The sequence below is a fragment of the Corapipo altera genome, unplaced genomic scaffold (assembly GCF_003945725.1).
Source record: "Corapipo altera isolate COAL_440 unplaced genomic scaffold, ASM394572v1 61286, whole genome shotgun sequence".
In the NCBI taxonomy this organism is placed as follows: Eukaryota; Metazoa; Chordata; class Aves; order Passeriformes; family Pipridae; genus Corapipo; species Corapipo altera.
Genome location: NW_020884907.1, coordinates 5,738,524 through 5,757,664, shown reverse-complemented (window position 1 = coordinate 5,757,664; position 19,141 = coordinate 5,738,524). Strand labels below are relative to the sequence as shown.

At 41.5% G+C, this 19,141-nt stretch overlaps 1 protein-coding gene across 4 annotated transcripts in view; it reads right to left on the bottom strand.

Annotated features, from left to right (window-relative positions):
• The window catches only part of LOC113951571 (A-kinase anchor protein 2-like), a 264,418-nt gene that overhangs the window by 201,155 nt on the left and 44,122 nt on the right, over nt 1–19,141 (bottom strand). For 3 of the 4 annotated variants that reach the window (XM_027652664.1, XM_027652653.1, XM_027652654.1), the window contains exon 2: nt 15,719–15,799. In XM_027652664.1, the coding sequence (XP_027508465.1) occupies nt 15,719–15,799 (81 nt within the window). Of the gene's footprint in view, nt 1–15,718; nt 15,800–15,949; nt 16,155–19,141 lie in introns of those variants that run through there. The other variant, XM_027652658.1, reaches the window with a different exon arrangement.

Here is a 19,141-nt window from a genome sequence, read left to right as displayed (position 1 = left end):
AATTGTACTGTGTTTCATGGAGAATAAAATAACTCTACTATTAAATCAATCTAAGATGTTAATTTTTATTTATACAGCAGATGTGTCTCCATATATTTACAGGCAGACAGACGGACACAGGTATACACACACATAAGCACACACATCACCTCTCAGGCAGACACAAATTAAACAAATGAACAAAAGTCTTCCAGAAACCATGGGTATCCCAGGGCACAGCAACACTGTTGTAGAAAGCAGCAATAGCCTTCACCCAACAGAATTATTCCTGGGAGTTTTGCTGTGCTTTCTACACCAAAAACGTGGCTACAACCTCACCCCGCTTGTTTAATCCAGCTGCAGCTTTTCCAGGAGAGTTCACCAGTGGAGGTGAACCAGTGGTTGGAAGCCATCCTTTACATAGCACGTCTGTGTTCCCTGTTTGGCAGAAATCCTGCCAGAAGAATGTGGCAGATCAGTTGGCAGACAGGACAAGCACCTGTTGTATCAGGAACCCAAAGCTAAGCAGGACTTTGCCCCTTGGCAAAAAGAAAACTGAGATGTTGGAAAAAAAGGTCAGCCAAGGGACTAACCAAACATTTCCCTTGCATTGATCAGTAAAGGGGAGACTTAGTTTTGAATCTGTAAAGTGATTGTCAGTGCTAGTTCAAGGAGCCAGCTCCTCGCCCATGAAGAGGAGTTAATAAGGAAATCATCAGTTCAAGAAAATTGGATTTCAGAGGCAACCCCAATGTGCATGTGTGTCTTTTCAATGCCATGTTGTTGTTGGAATGGAACTTGACTTGAGTAATCTATGTATAAAGGGAAAATATTTACCACCAAAAGCAGGCTTCAAACCTTTCCCAAAATAGAAAGATTTTTGACATGACAGACAAGGCTTTCTTGCTAGTTTTTGAGTGTATTTATAGACATAGTATCTACGCACAAACTATTCTTGTCACTCCATAACCTACTTGACATCAGGTAATTAGATTTTAGTAAGGCAGCAGACAGAAAGCAACACAAAACACACAAGCAAATGATACTTTATAAATTACTCCACCTTTCACTGGCTTTAACTGTACTCTGCATGAGAGGATTTTTAGGTGAATATAAAGCAATATCTATATAAATTAGGACACCTGCATGACAGAAAAGGTGTCATGCTCTTGTCTCATGAAGTCACTTTCAACAGTTGGACCTGTTGGTGCTGGTGACGTTCTTTACCTAGCTGAACTCAGCTTTGCTCATGGCCTCCAAGGTGTTAGTTCCAAAACATTAGGAATGGCTGTCTCCAGCCACAGCTTCTGCAGTTTTCTACTCCTTTTGTTGGCATTACCATCTGCTAGTGTTTTCTGCCACATTTCATGGGCTGGTAGTGAAATTTTTCTGTGGCATCTTTGCTTTCATGTTCAAGTGAGCTGATTACTGGATAGAATTTTCATTAGCTCATTCAGATTCACCGTGCTATTGAGGACTCCCAAGTCATCACATGTACCAAGAATCAAAGTGAGAGAGCCAAAGATGGATTTACAGCTCTTAAGGTGCTAAGTATTTAACAACCTGTGCTTTGGCATTTAAAAAGTCTCAGTAGCACAGCTTAGCAGGTACCTGCTGGGCTAGATGTAGCACAAAACCTTGTGAAGGTTAACTGCTCTTCTGCAAATGGTTGACTTTTCTTTGAAATGTGGACCAGTTCGATGAGGAATTATGTTGCTGCATGTATCATATTTAGCTGTAGTCTCGAATCTACAACCTGGAGTGATACTAAGTCGGAAAAAAACTCCCAAGTTTCTAAAGACTACACTCTAAAGATGAAGGCAGTCTTCTCTGTTTTAAACCTGTTTTAGACGTAGCTCCAGCAGTGCTAATAAAGCCTTTGACAAAGTGCTGCTTGGACAGCACTGAAGACATTCAGTTAGCAGTCACTCCTCATTTGCTTCAGGAGGACAGACAAAATCCAGGTGTATTTCAATGTGCTTTTACAGAGTCTTCATGCTATGCTCACACATTGAGAAGCTGTCCTTCAGTATAACTGCTGTACACAAAATATTTTGTTGAGCTTTTCTTTTAGTCTCTGTTTATGTGAAATACTTAAGCTACAATATCACATGCTTTCATTCTTGCAGAAACTTTTTTTTTTTTGACCTATTAATAGCAACAATTTGAAACTGGAAAATATCAATGGGATTTTTTAAAAGACATATTTAGAAACAAGAATGCTATGATCTACTAAAAATCCTCCCTCTTGGGTGAAATGTCAGCATATTTTATATAAAACAGGAAAAAGTGGTAGCTTTGATGTTTCTGACTTTCCTTTTTAAGATGAAATTTAAGGCATTTGTTAAATGCTATACCGAGGAATTTAGACAAGAAGGTCAGGAAATGGAAACACATATAAGAAGCATTTCTTATAATGCAGAGAGCCTATCTGGCAAGCTGTTGAGGTTGTGCATATTTATACACTCACTGCAAATACAACAGGCTAACAGGCAGGCACATATCAGGGGGTGTTGGTTAAACATCTCGCCACGCAGGAAACATTTTCTCCCATGCCAGATGACTGACATAGTCCTGAAGCAGTGGGCAGGGGTGGAAGAATCTCTCACCTGTTTTGAGCAAACATTTCCCAGGGCATTTTCATCAGAAACACGTAGGGAAGGCTCTGGGACACATGGTGAGACCAAGGGTAGGTAGGGCACAATAGGTAGGGCTGCGCTGGGCGCCTGGGCACAGCTCCTGGGTACGAGACAGTCTAGTGAGGCAGACAACATCAAAGCAGCCCAGACAGATGCAAATGAGAGCCAGATGTGGTTTGGAAACAAAAGAGTTTGCTGCCATCTGTCCTCCACAGCTATGAAATTTGGGTTATGCTTCTTAAAAAAATCTTATCCCAGGACGAATAGGAGGTGTTTCTCGAATGTGCTAAAAGCAGAGGGCTTGCATGAGGATGGAGCCCAAAAATACCTATCTGTATGAGCTACCCCTGCTCAACAATGTTGTACATTTGCTTTATGGTCTGTGATTTAAACAGCCAAAAGCACTAGTATTTCAGCATTGCCTCTTCATTGTCTGCTTTAACTCTCTGCTGCATCTTGGAGCTCCTTTATGCATCAAAGGTGTGCTGTATGATTAGGTGCTGTCAAAATTGTAGAAGGCTCCAAGAGTGGCCTGACACTTCACAGTAAAAATACAGGTATTTGTACAGCTCATTCCAACACTGAAATATGTGAATATTATGAATATAGTGTTGTACTTTCAGAAGGCACTGCTTTACTGATACAGCAACAGCTATGCTATGTACAGTCTTGTGTAAGTATTCCTTCCTTTACTACAAGAGAACAATTTGTTCTGGGTTAAATCCTTCAGCAGAAATTAGATCATGTCATTAAAAAGGCTCACTGTTACTGAACTGGAAAGGGCACTGATCTTGCGATGCTCTAGATAGCCACTGCTCTCAGGTGATTTGGTTTGTCTGCACAGAACTGAGATTGAAAGATAGCTGGCAGCTCCACTCTGTTTAATTTGTTAAAACATAGGAATACAGAGTGGCTTTTGCACCATGAAAAAAGGAAAACACCCAGGTCACAATTATGTGAAGAGAGCATGGTGAGGGCAGAAATAAGTGAACAGATGTTGGACAGGACAGAAAGAAATCGTGCCAAATGTTTGAATGAGTAGACACTGTGTTGACCATAAAAGTAGTGCACAGCAATCTTACGTGCTATTTATTCCAGTTTCATGCTTCAGGACAGTAAAGCCTGAGGGCTTTAAGTTGTTTACTTTTAGTGCTAGCAAGGAAATAATGCATAGCTTCTCAAATGCACTCAGTAGAATTAATGCTGTATGCAAAGAAAATCTTTACTTTCAGTAAAGCTGCATTTTGCTTTAATATTGTATCAAAAGTTTAAGTATCAGCAAGTAAAACTTTTTAGCACCCTTTTCATATACCATTATGCCTATTCCGCATCACCTCTTGACTCCCTGCTTTGTGCAAGTTGATTAATTCTAACCACCGGTCTTGCTGATTTCGAACCAACTCCCGTAAAGTTTCTCATATGAATAACACATTTCCAGTCCCACATACAGTATGACAGTGTCTTAACCTGAGACCAGATGCATTTGCCAGACTTGCCATTTGACATTTTATGACAACATAAAAACAGTCCTTGCTGTGCTGCTACCTTTTGAGGTAGTTCCTTCAAAGAACTCTGGGTGTTTTTTGTGTTTGCAAGTCCTTAGAGGGGCAATCAGTACTATCTCTTCCTGAAAGCAGTGCTTGCTAAAGTGGAGCACTTTTCTGTCTGCTAGGGAATTTTCAAGGAAGATGATAATACTGAGGAGAAACAAAGTTCAAAAGTTGACCCAAGACAGCCTTATCCAATAAAATGTGCTTGCTCTTGAGAAACATTTCTGGATGTGGACTATTGAGGGTAATGATGGTCTTCTCTGTCACAGAAAACAGGCAATAATCACAAAATCACAAAATATGTCAAGTTGTAAGGGACCCACAAGGATCATCAAGTCCAGCTCTTAGCCCTGCACAGGACCATCCCCAAGAGCCACACCATGTCTTTGAGAGTATCATTAAAATGCTTCTTGAATTCTGTCAGGCTTGGCGTTGTGACAACTTTTCTGAGGAGCCTCTTCCAGTGCCCAACCATCCACTGGGTGAAGAACCTCTTTCTAATCTCCAACCTAAACCTCCCCTGCCGTAATGATCCCTGATGTAATTCCACTGCAACCAACAGGACAACATCAAAGGCGCTTTTACTGAAAACTTTGCCAAATTGACTTTTCGCCAAAAGCCTTCGCATTTTGAGGCTTGAAGATCATGAGACATTTACAAATTATAGCAGAGTTATTTATTAAAATGAAATTATTTTCTCTCTCTATGCATTCAGTATTTCTGTCTTGAAAAAACATGAATTTAAAAGGTTGGTTTCCCATATTCTCAAATCTGCATATAAACAGCCTATGCCCTACTAAAAGAGTGCAACAGACCTCTTCTTTTACCTGTGAGTCAGATATTACCCCCAAATACACCCATTAGGGTGCTAGCATAACTGGTTGCATTTCACATTGGCTCTTTGCCTTTCAGAAAGTTCCCTGAGTACAAAAAGGGTGAGGTTTTCAGGCAGATTTGGAACTCTGGAGGCAGCAATGAGCCTGACTTCGCTGTTCGGCAGCTACCTGGAGCCCCCATCCAGGGACTGCAGGTTTGTCACCCACTGGATCAGTTACAAGAGGGAAGGTTTCCCAGAGCACAGAGCCTACTCTGCTTATGCATGTTCGCAAGCATCTGCCCTGATAAAACTGAGTTTGCAAGGGACACAAGTGCAGGAATGAACACTACTAAAACTTTTCTGGGATTGCTCCCTTGTCCTGCCTACCCTGTTCCTGTAGCCACTCTGAATACTGCATCTCTTGCTTGCCATATTCTTGTGCAGCTTCCCCAGTCATCCAGCTGGCCCTAACCCAGCTAGTACAGGCTACCCAGCGTGTCTGGGTCTGACCTGCTGATGTGCAGCAGTGTTGCCAGCATTAGCAAAGAGGTTACTGGGACACGTACTGAGATTATAGAAAGATTTGTTCCTTTGCCAGCAGGCCTTCCCTTGCCTTCCAAAAAAAAGACAAAAAAAAAAAAGATTATTTGCATGGTTGCAGTGTAAGCAGGCATGTTAGATGCCCTTAACCATTTATGACTACACACGCAAATGCAGAGAGGAGCTGTAGGCATAAGCTGTATGGGCAGGTAGGTCCATCTCGAAATAAGTAGCTTCTCAAAATGTATTCCTGAGTGATGCTGTAGTATTTAATCTTCCATTAGGCGAATGAAACAGTCTGACTCTGCTCAGACTGATGCAGAGTTTTCCTATGTGGGTTTTCAGTGTGAGAGAATCTGCTTGTAAAACAAAAGAGAGGTGTGGTCCTCAGCAAACACAAGAGATTTAACTCTGCTCTGCTGCAAGATGGATGTGGCCTTGTATGGTATGACTGTCCCTGGAACAGGACAAGCAGCCATTTCCAGCTTGCTGGTATGATCTGGTTTTGCATAGCAGCAAAACTTTTTGTTGCCTTTCCAGTTATCTCAGACACTTGTTTTAGCCTAAAGAGCGTGTCTGCATGATAGATGGATATGATTCAAGGATTGTCCAGATTAGGGAATTAAGCCAAGCTGAAAAATTTGCAGCTGGACTGTAGTCTTTACTTCAATCACAATGCCACAGCTCATATAAATATGATTCAACAAAAAAGCTATGATAGCTGGTGAAGCTTAGCCAGCCCAAGAGCAAATAGCATGTTTATAAAGCAGATTAAATATTATCCTGCAGAGTTGCAAGGTTGTTGTTGCTATTCTTTGTTCAGGAAATGAACAAAACATTTCTTAGAAACATGTTAAGGAAGTGATGTCTTAAAATTTTTTTAAGGAGATTACATTTAGTCCAAGAATTGCAAAGATTTTCCAGCAGTTGGTTAATGTGTATTCATCACAACGAACATTAAAACACATTAACTTAATTTTTTCCAGCTTATTTAGATGTGACCACCAGAACTGACAACCTTTTGTGACCAGTCATTAGAGACTGATGGCTTAACCTCTTCCTAAGCTTCTTCTCAGCCACACAGGTAAAGGTAACTTGCCCGAGTTTTTCCTTTTCATAAAACCCTTACTGCAGTGGACCACCAAGGCCAGGATCTCCAAGGCAGTCTACTCACCAAAGGGACTAGTGTTCTGCCTGTCTCCAAAGACCCCTGTACCTCTTTCCTGGAGTAACAGAGTTTTGCTAGTGCATCAGTGAGTCACCAGGCTGGGGGTGTAAAGGGGGTGCATATGAGGAGATGAGGAAATAAATAACAAAAGAAGCAAGTAAGTAAGTAAATAAAGATAAACAACAGACACTATTATAACTACCACATGGAATCGTGACAGCCAAAAGACTTTGCAGAAATAATCTTTCCCTCTTGTTTGCTTGCTGTAGCTGGTACATTTGACTGCCCTTCAGCTCCCCTGAGTATTTACTCAGCCACTGCTTTTTCTCAAAGCACACGTTCAGCACAGCAACAGGGCAGACAGTAACACGTTAAACAGTGCCACATGACTGCAGAAACGGGTGAGAGAAGACTGAGAAAGTTGGCATGATTTGTGCTCACTTTGGGAAGGGCTGCGTCTTGGCTTGGTGCCCCCATGGTAAGGCAAAGGGCTGTGACAGCACAGCTTCAGTGTGAGCTGGAGCTGCAGATGCACAGAGAAAGCATGGCTATGGCAAGTGATCTGAGGGATGGGTATGATGATAGCTATAGATAGCTTCTTCATGAAGGTCTCGTGCTTTGTCTGTTTAAAAACTCACAGGAACTGAAACTGCAGCTGTACATAAATGCCCAATTAGGAAGTTTTGCGGGAAAAAAGTACCAATCGGTTTATGTTTTCAGAGTAAACTTCCCATTCATTAGCAAGATCACCAGTGTAAATATTTTGTGTGCATTGCTTTTAAATTGTTCAGGTCCCATTTATTTAACTTTGTAAATCAAGTAGACAGTTGTTTCCACACAAAGATGAAGAAGATGAACTAAAACCCAAGCTGTTTCAGCTGCAAGGAAACCTACCACAGCAAGAGACATTGTCAAGACTCTAAAGTAGACAAGAAGTTTGTGTTTCTCTTGTTAGATCATTCATCAGCTACAGAGCCCTGGTCTGTACAGACTAGTTTCAGTGAAGGGGATCACAGGTAAAGCCCGATACAAGGTAAGAGTTTCTAATAATCATCATAGAGTTGAGACGAAACTGAGGCGAAACACAATGAACAATAAGGTGACAGTTAAGTCAAACGCAGGTTCTTTTCCTCATATATTTTCTAAGCATCCAGGCTACCAGGAAGTTTTGCTTGAAGTAACAGGTGAGATCAATCACGTATATACCTCAGCTGGAGAGTTGGGGGTTATGCTGGAGAGTTAGGGTTTGTTTTTCAGTATGTCTCTTTAGGAAGTCATTTAAAATTTCAGACTTTTTCACGGCAAGATGATAATGATGGCTCTGTGCAATTGTTTGGTATCTCACCTGTGGCAAGGTTAAGCATCATGATGAGAATAGACCATAAACAAGCGCCATTGGTTGCTGCAGGGGTGCGGAGAGGGATGAGGAGATGGGCTGTCCCAGCAGTGCAGGGACACAGCTTGCAAAAGGGGATGCTGCAATGACAATGGTGGCCTGACCTCAGAGTAAGTTTCCCAAAGGAAGCGTGGGATTTCTAATTCTGGGCAGAGTCCAAATGTAATGGGATGAGGATGGGCATGGGACAAACCTGCTTCTGTTGGCAGGAGCACAAGGAGACCTCCAGGGTTGCCTCACACATAAATTATAACTCCATGAGACCTTCTCTGATTCCCAGGGAATTTTGGAGGTGAAATAAAAAATAGCTTCAAGCTGGCTGAAGTTTCTGGACTTCATGTGGCTGGACTGAAAAAATTGAATAAGACCCCTTTTGCAGATACCCACATGAAAAGAATTTGATCACACTTTTACCTCCTGATGCCAGAAATTTAGGTATGCTTTGGTTTTCCCTGAGTATTCACTTCATTTTCTCAAAGGAAGTAAAGTATGGTTGCAAGAAAAGTAGAAATAATTAAAAAATAACCCTTTTTGGAATAATGAACAGTCTCAGATTTCTAAAATTGTCAGACATCTTCCCCCCAAACAAATAGGCTTTGTAAGTTATCATCATTACTACCCAGCCACAATTGTTTTTACTATTGTCTCCCGAAAGAATAATTTCTTCTCTAATTTCAATCTGCCCTTGGCTTCAGTTTATCACTCCTTTCCACACACACACGTAAGTCAAAAGAGGCAAAAAGAGAAGCTACATTTCAGAGATTCCTTTCTTTTCTAGTCTTAAAGTTTTTTACATTCATTGTTTTAAAAAGCTGGATTCGAGTAATGTGAACTCATTTTTGAGCATGTTTCAGGCCATTGGGAGGGTCTGGGGTTGAAGTAAGGTAAGCATCCTTCAGCTACTTTGATATAGTCTGGCTAAAGCAAAATCTGCCAGAGTGGCTATGAAGTGCTAGAAGGACCTGGTTACTGGTTAAAATGTAAGTGCCAATTTTGATGTGTTTCAAGGCAGTCCTGCCTGTATGGGTTCATACCAGAATAATTACAGTATACTCAGCTGTGTTTCAGTGACGTGAAAGCAGATAAGAAACATCCATTAAATGACTAAAGCTCTCATCTCTCTGCAGTCGTCAATTTGTGTAGCTGGCCTGGATATTCTATTATGACTAAAAGATTTTAACTGGGGATAGTTACTTTGTTTTCTGATTATTTGAAAAAAAAAAAGCATACAAGAATTTTTTTAAAACCCTCCTTTCAAAGTGGTACTTCTCATCAAGGATATCTTAAGGTTTCGTACTCTCTAAGAAATTCAGATAGAGCAGAGCCCTAAACAGTTATGCTGTGTAGTCCTATTCCCTCTCCCACTCCTTTTGTGGCTTAACAAATCTGGATTTCTCTTCTGGATCATAAAACAGGTTAGCAGAGAGGCAGAGAGCCTCTCAATTCTCAGTTTAAATCCTAGTGGTAGACAAACTTCCCAGGGTAAGGTGGGCATCAGCCCAAAGGTGCTAATACACATAATGGGACAAACAGGGGTCCCCTGTGCTCTCAAAATATAAATTTCTCTCCAAATTAGCTTAAACCTCTCCATGCCCCAGAACTTCTGATAAGACTCTCTATAGACAGACAGAAGTGTTCACAAACCCTGGTGCTCATGGGGGACTTCAACCACCCCGATATCTGTTGGAGAGACAACACAGACAGGGCATAAGCAATTCAGGAAGTTCCTGGAATGCTGTGATGATAACTTTCACCTCCAAGTGACAGAGAAGCCAAGATGGAGAGGTGCTATGCTGGACCTTGTTCTCACCACCAAGGAGGGACAGGTGAGAAATGTTAAGCTCAAGGGCAGATTGGGCTGCATTGACCACGAAACAGTGGAGTTCAAGTTTCTGGGGACAGCAAGGAGAGTGCACAGCAAGCTCACTACCCTGGACATAAGAGAGCAGACTTTGGCCTCTTCAGGGATCTGTTTGACAGACTAACATGGGATAAAGGTCCGGAAGAAAGAGGTGCCCAAGAAAGCTAGTTGATATTCAAGAATTACCTCCTCCAAGCTCAGGAGCAATGCATCCCAACAAAGAAGAAAATGCCAGGAGGCCTGTGTGGATGAACAAGTTGCTCCTGAGCAAACTCAAACATGAAAAGAGCCTACAGAGAGTGTGAGCAAGGACAGTGGCCTGTGAGGAATACAAAGAGATTGTTCAAGCACCCAGGGATCACCTCAGGAAAGCTAAAGCCCTGATGGGAATAAATATGGCCAGGGACATGAAGGACAACAGAAAAGCTTCTACAGATATGTCAGGGATAAAAGAAAGACTAGGGAAAATGTGGGGCCTCTCTAGAAGAAAATGGGAGTCCTGATCACCTGAGACACGGAGAAGGTTGAGGTACTCAATGACTTTTTTGCGTCAGCCTTCACGGGCAAGTGCTCCAGCCTGAGACACAGAAGGCAAAGGCAGGGATTGGGAGGAGGAAGAACCACCCACTGTAGGCAAGCATTAGGCTTGAGAGCACCTAAGGAATCTGAAGCTGCACAAGTTCATGGGATCTGATGAGATGACTGGCAGAAAAGGGGTCTGACCCATTATCTTATTTGAGAAGTTGTGGCAGACTGGTGAAGTTCCCAGCGACTGCAAAAGCGGAAACATATCCTCCAATTTTAAAAAGGAAAAAAATAAAGAAGACCTGGGCAATGATAAGCCAGTCAGTCTTACCTCTGTGCCTGGTGAGATCATGGAGCAGGATCATCCTGGACACTGTGCTAAGGCACATGAAAAACAAGGAGATGACTGGTGACAGTCAACATGGCTTCACTAAATCATGCCTGACAGACATGGTAGCCTTCTATGACGGAGCCATAAAGCATTGGTGGATAAGGAAAGAGCAACAGATATCATCTTCACTGTCCCACATCTCTAAACTAGGTTTTGGGAAATATTGTGCTGACCCTGTAAGGAATGGAGACTGTATGACATCATCAAACTTTTTTTGTGTGTGACTGAATTGCCATTTGGTTTAAGGATTAATTTACTTGAAAATCCTAAAGGGAATCATGACAAAGTAGTAACAAGATTCCTTCATTGGCAAAAGTTATCTCTGTTTTTCCACAGTGTTGTATATATAGAGAGAAAGACAGACATACCTATTAACATTTTCTGACAGCAATTATTATAAGAATAGAATAAATTGTGGATAACAATGTAACTGTGGAACTATAAAATAAAAATTTATTTATAGAAGAGTTAGTTTCAGCTAAAACCATACTCTAACAAAATCTCCTAACATAAAAAGGCTTTCCTTTCCTTTAGAGTACAGATGTAATTATGTTAGAGATTGTGTTCATGAACTGCAGTCTTTAGGAAGCAAATGTTAACAGAAATAGGTCCCTAATATTTATACCACTCCAGAACTAAAATAACTGTGGAAAATGGATTTATTGTAATAGTTAAAGTAACTGCAGTGAAGTGATTTTTCATCCAATTAGGAGGTTTTGTGCTGTTTATTTTATTACCATCAGCCACCAAACAGAGCTATAGTAAACAATTCTAGAAATTCTGTTCAGCTAACTACAGAGGCAGCCAGATCTTGGAAGAAATGCTTCTACCCTGGAGTTCATTTGAAATAGTAAACATCTCTGTTAAAACAGGCCTGCACAACTGCTGCCTAGCTGAACAAGTTAATAAAAAAAGTTGTTGCTCATAGGTTATACCTTCTGTTCAACTAATCAAGCAAAATAAATTTTTATTTTTCTCCAGAAACCAAATCATTTTGACGGATACTGCAGACAGTGTATTTGGACTGTGGACAGTGTGTTTGGTGTAAGGTGAATTTTGACCACTTCTCTGATTTTAAACTGCAGAAGCTGGTAGCACTTCCAATTCCCATGGACATGGCAAGCCCTATTTGTAGGCATATAGCCAAGAAACCATTGAGGGGTGAAGTTGAAACTCTATCTTGCTAAAAACACAACAAAATTGACCTTGTATTATATGAAGGGAAAAGCATTATTTTGGCATTAGGGACTGGAGCGGGGGGAAGTTAGGAGAACTCTTCTAAATTGCCTCTTATTAGAGTAAACAAACCTGTTCAGTCTCAAAAAATGGGGCTTCAAAGCATCTTCATACTTTTTCCCACACCAAGGGCCTTTCCAATGACGCATCTGATTGCAAGGTAGACAAATACTCCTCCTGCCTTCAACAGAGAGCCCCAGTGGCCTGGAGGTACTATATGGGCACTCTGTGCCCACCAACATCCGTACTTAGCAGTGATTCGCAGGAGAGGGGATATGGCTTTCACTGTCAGCAACAAGGGAATTCAGCTTTTAGATCCTATAACACCCTGGATTCTCTCCGACTTCAGATTTTAACGCTTGGAAGGTTTCACTTGATTAACTCTGAATCTCACACAGACCGTCAATAGCTGAGCCGCTTTTTTGTCCTATGTCCTCAGCCATAAAGCCACAGGCCTCATTCTTAGGAGCCTTTGCAACACGTGTTGCCAAAACCTTGCTCACATTCAGCTCTGACTTTTAGTGGTCTAGTATTTACTGGGCTGCTCTGCCTAAAACAATGGGCAGCAGCTGCCACTGCCTTATTTTCAGTCAGATATGTAACTAGGGAAAAATGAACGAACTGGTGGTAGAGTTAAGTCATTTTGTCAGAGGTCTAATTGGCATCAGCAACTTGAAAACTGTAGGTAATACAGCATAAACACTTGCAATAAACTATTTCCATTAGATATTTTTCCAATATGAATAAAATTGTCTGAAATTATCAGAAACACTGTAGCTTCCAGAACCTTTATGAAGTAACTAAACATGCTGTTTTACACAGTGTTATTTTAGAACGAAAATTACTCTGACATTTCACAAAAATGAAGCAAACCCATTGAATACTGGTTGTCTTTGGGAGAATTCAAGCTCTTATGCTTGTGGGATCAACTCAGACACTGCAGACACAGGATTAACCCAGATTTTTTTTCAAAGGTTTCTTCACAGCAGATTTTAATGCACACTGATATGAAATCCTTACACTCCACACAGACATCAACAGCCGCACAGCATTTTGAGAAAATACAGGGGCTTCCTAGGAAAGCTGGTCTTTTTGGCCTGGATTTATGTTTTGCACAGAATTAGATGAAATCCACATAACTCAGGAAATAATTCATGTTCTACCTAGCACTCTGAAGGAAAATAGATGCACTTATATTGACCTCTGTGTGTCAGATTGAGAAGCCATATCAGACTGGGGGATTATATTCATATTAGACTTGGAGCCCCTGAATTGGAGAGGCTCAGGACAAACACGGTGAGGTGAGTGAGAGCCTTGGGCAGGTGGGAGGAGGATATACAGCTTTGCAAACGAAAAAATTAGCCTGGTAGGTCAAATACCATTTTGGTCAGCACTCCACTAAGCAAGCAGAACACTGAACGATGCATGAAAAGAAAATACAGTTTGCTTAGTCTGTCTGCATAGAGAAAGAGAAACACTACCAGCCAGTGCTGCTACATTCCTTTTTTTAATTTTATTTTTTTAGGAAGGTCCTAGCAGCAATGAAGATGAACTCTGCAATCCCAGCTAGACCTCTGCTATCACCTTATTTATGTCTCCCAACAGACAGTTGTTTGGTGGTACAGGCAGCTCCTGGAGCAGCAGTAATCATGACCATTCCTGTAAAAGCAGCACAATTGTCCTTTGGTGACAAGTGATGCCACTGAACACAGAGGTAGGGAAGATCCTATCACATCTTGTTGCTCATCCTTGCACTCAGCATTACAGACCTTAAGTCTGACTGTGCTTTAAGCTGAAAAAGCTGCCATTTTAAATGTCTGTGCCCTTAAATTTCTGTGCCTTGATCTCCTCTTAGCTTCCTGTATGATTATTGCTCTTGTTCCAGCCCATGGGCTAAAAAATGAAGGGAAACAGCTATTTTTCAAGTGTGTCACTGAAGAAATCCATGCAGCAAAAAACAAACCTCCACTAGTAGCAATCAGCATAGCAGGGCTGAAGTCAATGCCAGTCTACATCAGCCAGGGGCTGATCCCACTGCACCACTTTGAGGGTTTTTACTTTTTCTTATGCATGATGGTAAAATTCATTTTAGCAACAGCTACATCAAAACAAATCAGATGAATCAGGGAATAGACAGAACTGGCTTTCCAAAAGGCTCTTCTTAAAGAATTTCGTGAAGAATCATAATTCAGTTTGCTTGGAAACAGTTAACATGATAAAGGAAGTCATCAGTTTGTAGCAAAAAGAAAAAACCAAATTATTAAGGTACTGGAACAGCATCTTATTGCCCTGCTGCATCACCCTACAGTTATCAGAAAAAATGTGCCTTGCCTGTTGTCAATGGCAGCCTGAACAAAATGGCAAATCCTGTTACCCCACTGAAATGCAATCACATCTTTTATTGGAAACACCAAAGACAATATGTGACATTCACAGACTGAGGGTAAACCTGATGGGGCATTTGTGTAGGCTGACATCAATTACTTGGGCTTAACTGCATCATGTTTACCAGAAAAGGGGGAATAGTTTGCAGAACACGACAGCAGGGTCTTGGAGATGCAGGAGAAAGATCCTGTCTGTAAGCATAACTTGAAGTCTGGTCTTCAAGTGCATGTGTGGGCAGAGATATTCTGTGCATCATCTCCTCATGCAGATGCACTGCTCACACACATATATTATTCCACAAGCAACCTAAATATCTTAATTTTAAAAACACAGCTCAGCTCTCTTGCTGCAAGGATAAACTGTCCAGTTCTGATCATCTTTCTCAGGTATTTTAATCACTGAAATTCCTCAGGCTCCCTTACTGAACTAATCTAAGAAGATCTGACCAAAAAATGCTTTCCAGTTACAAAAAGATCACATGTATGTTTTTGTTCTTATCTTTGCTCTGCACAAATATGCTACTGACAGGAGGGATAAATTATAGAAGTGGCAAGGATGGCTTTCAAAGGATGCTATCTGCAGCTGTCATGGAGACCAACAGGGACTGGGGTTGCTCAGCACCTTCTTAAATATCAAGGCGCCTCTCCATGTAGACACACACATAAGCATCAACACCTTCCCTGCATGTACATACATGCCCATTTTATTATGCCATGTATGCCTAATAACTTCATCCTACATTTAAATCTTTATGCACATACAGAGACGGGTGCTAACACTCCTTCTGTAACACACACACACACACACACACACACACACACACACACACACACACAGACACGAAATCTAACGACAGGCACCAGAGAAATCCAATGCAGCTCTGCAGACAGAAAGTGCTCGCTGAAGCCATGCAGTGCACACCCAATCCACAGCGATTGGTGTCTTACCATTATGTATAATAAATAACAGTGTTTAATAATAACAGCACAGCTGTGCTGCCTGCACTCACACCCTCCCGACTCCATGCTCCTAAACCATTTAAACAACATGGTCCTGTACATGAAACACAGAATGAAAAGCAGGCAGGACATGATCACTGCAAGAGATAGTCTTCAGCAGTGAATGCTGCTTCATGTCAGAGTGGGCTTTTCCCAGCTTTCAGACGTGTGATCTGCATGTCTAATAATGAACAGATTTAGTCAATCCATCATTTCTGGCATCAGTCCCTTACCTTGAAATGCTGCAGCTGAAGTATCTGGTCCTCAAGCTGTTGTCTCTTGCCTTCTATTTCTGTCTGCCTTTTCCTTTTCTCCTTGGAAAAATTATTTGAGAGAAAGAGAAAGAGAGAGAGAGAGAGAGAGAGAGATCTTGTCAGAGAAGCGGAGGCTTTAAGGGTAGCAGATTCGTAACAGCATTTAAGCAGACAAATGCATCTGTACAGATGTCACCAGTCCCATTTCACCTGCTCTTCTGCCTGCTGGTATGCAAACAGCAGCGTTCTGGGAAGACGCCAGCCCCAGACGAGCCGGTTGCTTGCCAGCAGGAGAAATTCTGCTCGCTTGCTCCCGGCAGCCGGAGCAGCAACAGAGTGCACAGTCCCAGAGGAGGGGAGAAAACAAGCATAACAGCTGAGAGAGAAGTTAAAGGGACAAAGATGTGATTTTGCTTTTGAGATACTGGGCCAAAAACATGGATAGCGTGTTGAAATTGTGCAACAGTAAGGTGTCACAAAAGCAGTGGGTGGCATCACAGAGGAAGGGAGGCAGTTGCAACCCCATTTTTCCTCAGCAAGGTTGGTGGTAAGGTTTTCTCTGGGTTCAATGGGAAGAAGATGTTTAAGCCAGACTGCACAGGATTTACCTGCAAAGTATATGGGATCAGTAGCTGTCTGTGTTTAAAATTCAAGCCACCAGCACGCACTACCAGCTGGCCCTTACCAGGTCCCAGAAGCTGGACTGACCAAGTGGCGCCAAGGACAGCACAGTCATTTCCTCAGCTAAGGGTTTTCATGGTCCAGTTCATGAGCACAGCACTCACCTGTGCCCAGGCTGCTCCCTTCAGTAGGCAGCAAACTCTCCCAGGCATTTCAAGAGGAGAACAAACTGCTTTCCCACCCTTCAACATCTTCCTCTTATAAAGGATCAACTGTTTGCCTTTGTCAGTCTTCTGTACCTTGTGGGGAGCATTTCTCCTTACCCATTCATCCCCATCCTGGATCAGGTTCCCTCTTCTGAAGGTCTTTTCTCATTTTAGATTTTGTAGCCAAGACGGACTAACAAATTAAGGCAGTCAATAAGCATACCAGCCTCTGTTTTTACTAGAACAATATTTTTTATTCCCTATCTGCAAAAGTTTTTTTTTTAAATTTAAATATTTCAGTAGCTGTAAGGTTGTGTTTGAAGACATTTAGGGAATCCTAAAATCCCAAAAGGAATTTTTCTTTCTCATTTCTAGGTGCCCTACTAATGCTCTGGGAAATCTCTGCTTTCCAGGGATTTCAAACCTTCATGTCTTTTCCTCAAGGAGTATATGATAAGAGGCTGCCTATGCAGAAATTAATTTTTCTTATTTTGGACATCAAACCAGGACATCCAAAATGTTGAGGGAAAACAAGGAAGATCTGAATTTTTTTTTTAATTATTATTCAATGTCAGGCTTACTCAAAACAAAGCAAGACATGGAGGTAGGTGACTGCCTGGACCACTTCTGCCAAAGAGTTAGACATCAGAATGGCGATGAGAAGGTTGGTATAAAGTAACCAGCAGAGGTGAAGTAGTCAAATGATGCATATGTCAAGCAGTTCTGTAATACACTGCACACTCTTTCATGCTGATTATTCATGTATACCTATGTCTACATCACACATGCATGCACACACACTCCCCATTGTCTGAAGTATGCAAGAATGTTACTGCTGAACAAAAACATTCTCATAGAACAGAATTACAGAATCACAGAATGGCTTGGGTTGGAAGGGACCTTAAAGATCATCTAGCTCCATTCACCCTGCCAGGGGCAGGGACACCTTTCCCTACACCAGGCTGCTCAGAGCACCATCCAACCTGGCTTTGAACACTTAGAGGGATGAGGCATCCACAAGCCCTCCGGGCAACCTGTTCCAGTGCCTCACCACCCTCACAGTAAAGAATTTTTTTCAAATACCTAATCTAAACCTACTCTCATTCAGTTTGAATCCATTTCCCCTTGTCTCTTCTCTGCCTACTCAGGTAAAAAATCCTCCTGCATGTTTCTTGTAGGCTCCCTTCAGGTACTGGAAGGCTGCAATCAGGTCACCACAAAACCTTCTCTCCTCCAGGCTGGACAGACCCAATTCTCTCAGTCTTTCCTTGTAAGAGAGGTGCTCCATCCCTCTAATCATCTTGATGTCCCTCCTCTTGGTCTGCTGAAGTTGTTTTTGAATACAAAAATTAGCTTTTTGGATAACTAAAATGTCACAAGTGGTGCTGCTCTTGACATCTCACTGGTCTGTGCACACAGAAGATAGTTTGTATTTACACACATACAAGCATGCAGAATTTATGCATGCACTTTAAAAATCCTTCCTTATACAAAACTGATAGTCTGTGGGTCATCCCTCCTATCACTCCTCCAATTCACATTATCCCTTCGCATTTTTGAATGAAGTAGGATATTGGATGGTTCAGCTGTTAAAAACCCCAACATTATTCAGGGACATCTCTTGCCATTTTCTTCATTCTGCTATATTAACAGTGTACTTCGGAGTCTGAAAACCGGAATTCATTCTTTGCTATTTCCTCAAATAGCTGATTGTCCACGGACTGGAAAAAAGTAGTTCTAAAAGATGTTCCAGTTAATGGCCTAATATTCTCAGAATAAGGATAATTTTGCCCTTTTGTGCCAAGCTGGCAGGATGACAAAATATTGGATTACAAATACGTAAGCATTAGCACCCCACATTTGACATTCCACAGGCCAGCACAAGGCACGTACATCTTTACAGTTCACTGATCTAATTTGTAAGTGTGTGCATGTGTGTATATATATATATGTGTGTATATATATACACACATATATATATGTATACATATACATATATATATGTATATATACACATATATATATGTATATATACACATATATATGTATATATATACATATATTTTATATATATATACGTATATGCATGTATGTGTATGTATATGTATGTATGTGTGTATGTATTCTACCTTTCACAAAAACCTACTCACTAAACATACAATGGAAACCATCACAATACTTCCTCTGGCTGTTTGTGTCATGCTGTATAATGGATGTGGCAAGACAGCCTTATAAAAGATAGATGGAAATTTCTTTTCTTTTTGAGAAAAGGGAAGCACTTAGAGTATTTTCCCTGTAGGCAGCAACACAGCAGGCACTAAAATACTTGAACTACTTACTAACTAGTGGGTTTCTGTGGAGTTAAATTGGAATATTGCTCATGTTTCCATTTCACTGGCATTCAGTCAGTCTGAGTGTATGCCTCTACCCTCTGATTTTGTACCAAGTTATGGCTGAGGAATATTACAGAATATGACAACAAAAGTACTTTCCTCCCCCGGCCCCCCCCCCCCCCCCCCCCCCCCCCCCCCCCACCGCCACCCCCCCACCCCCCGCGTTAACCTTCTGATACACA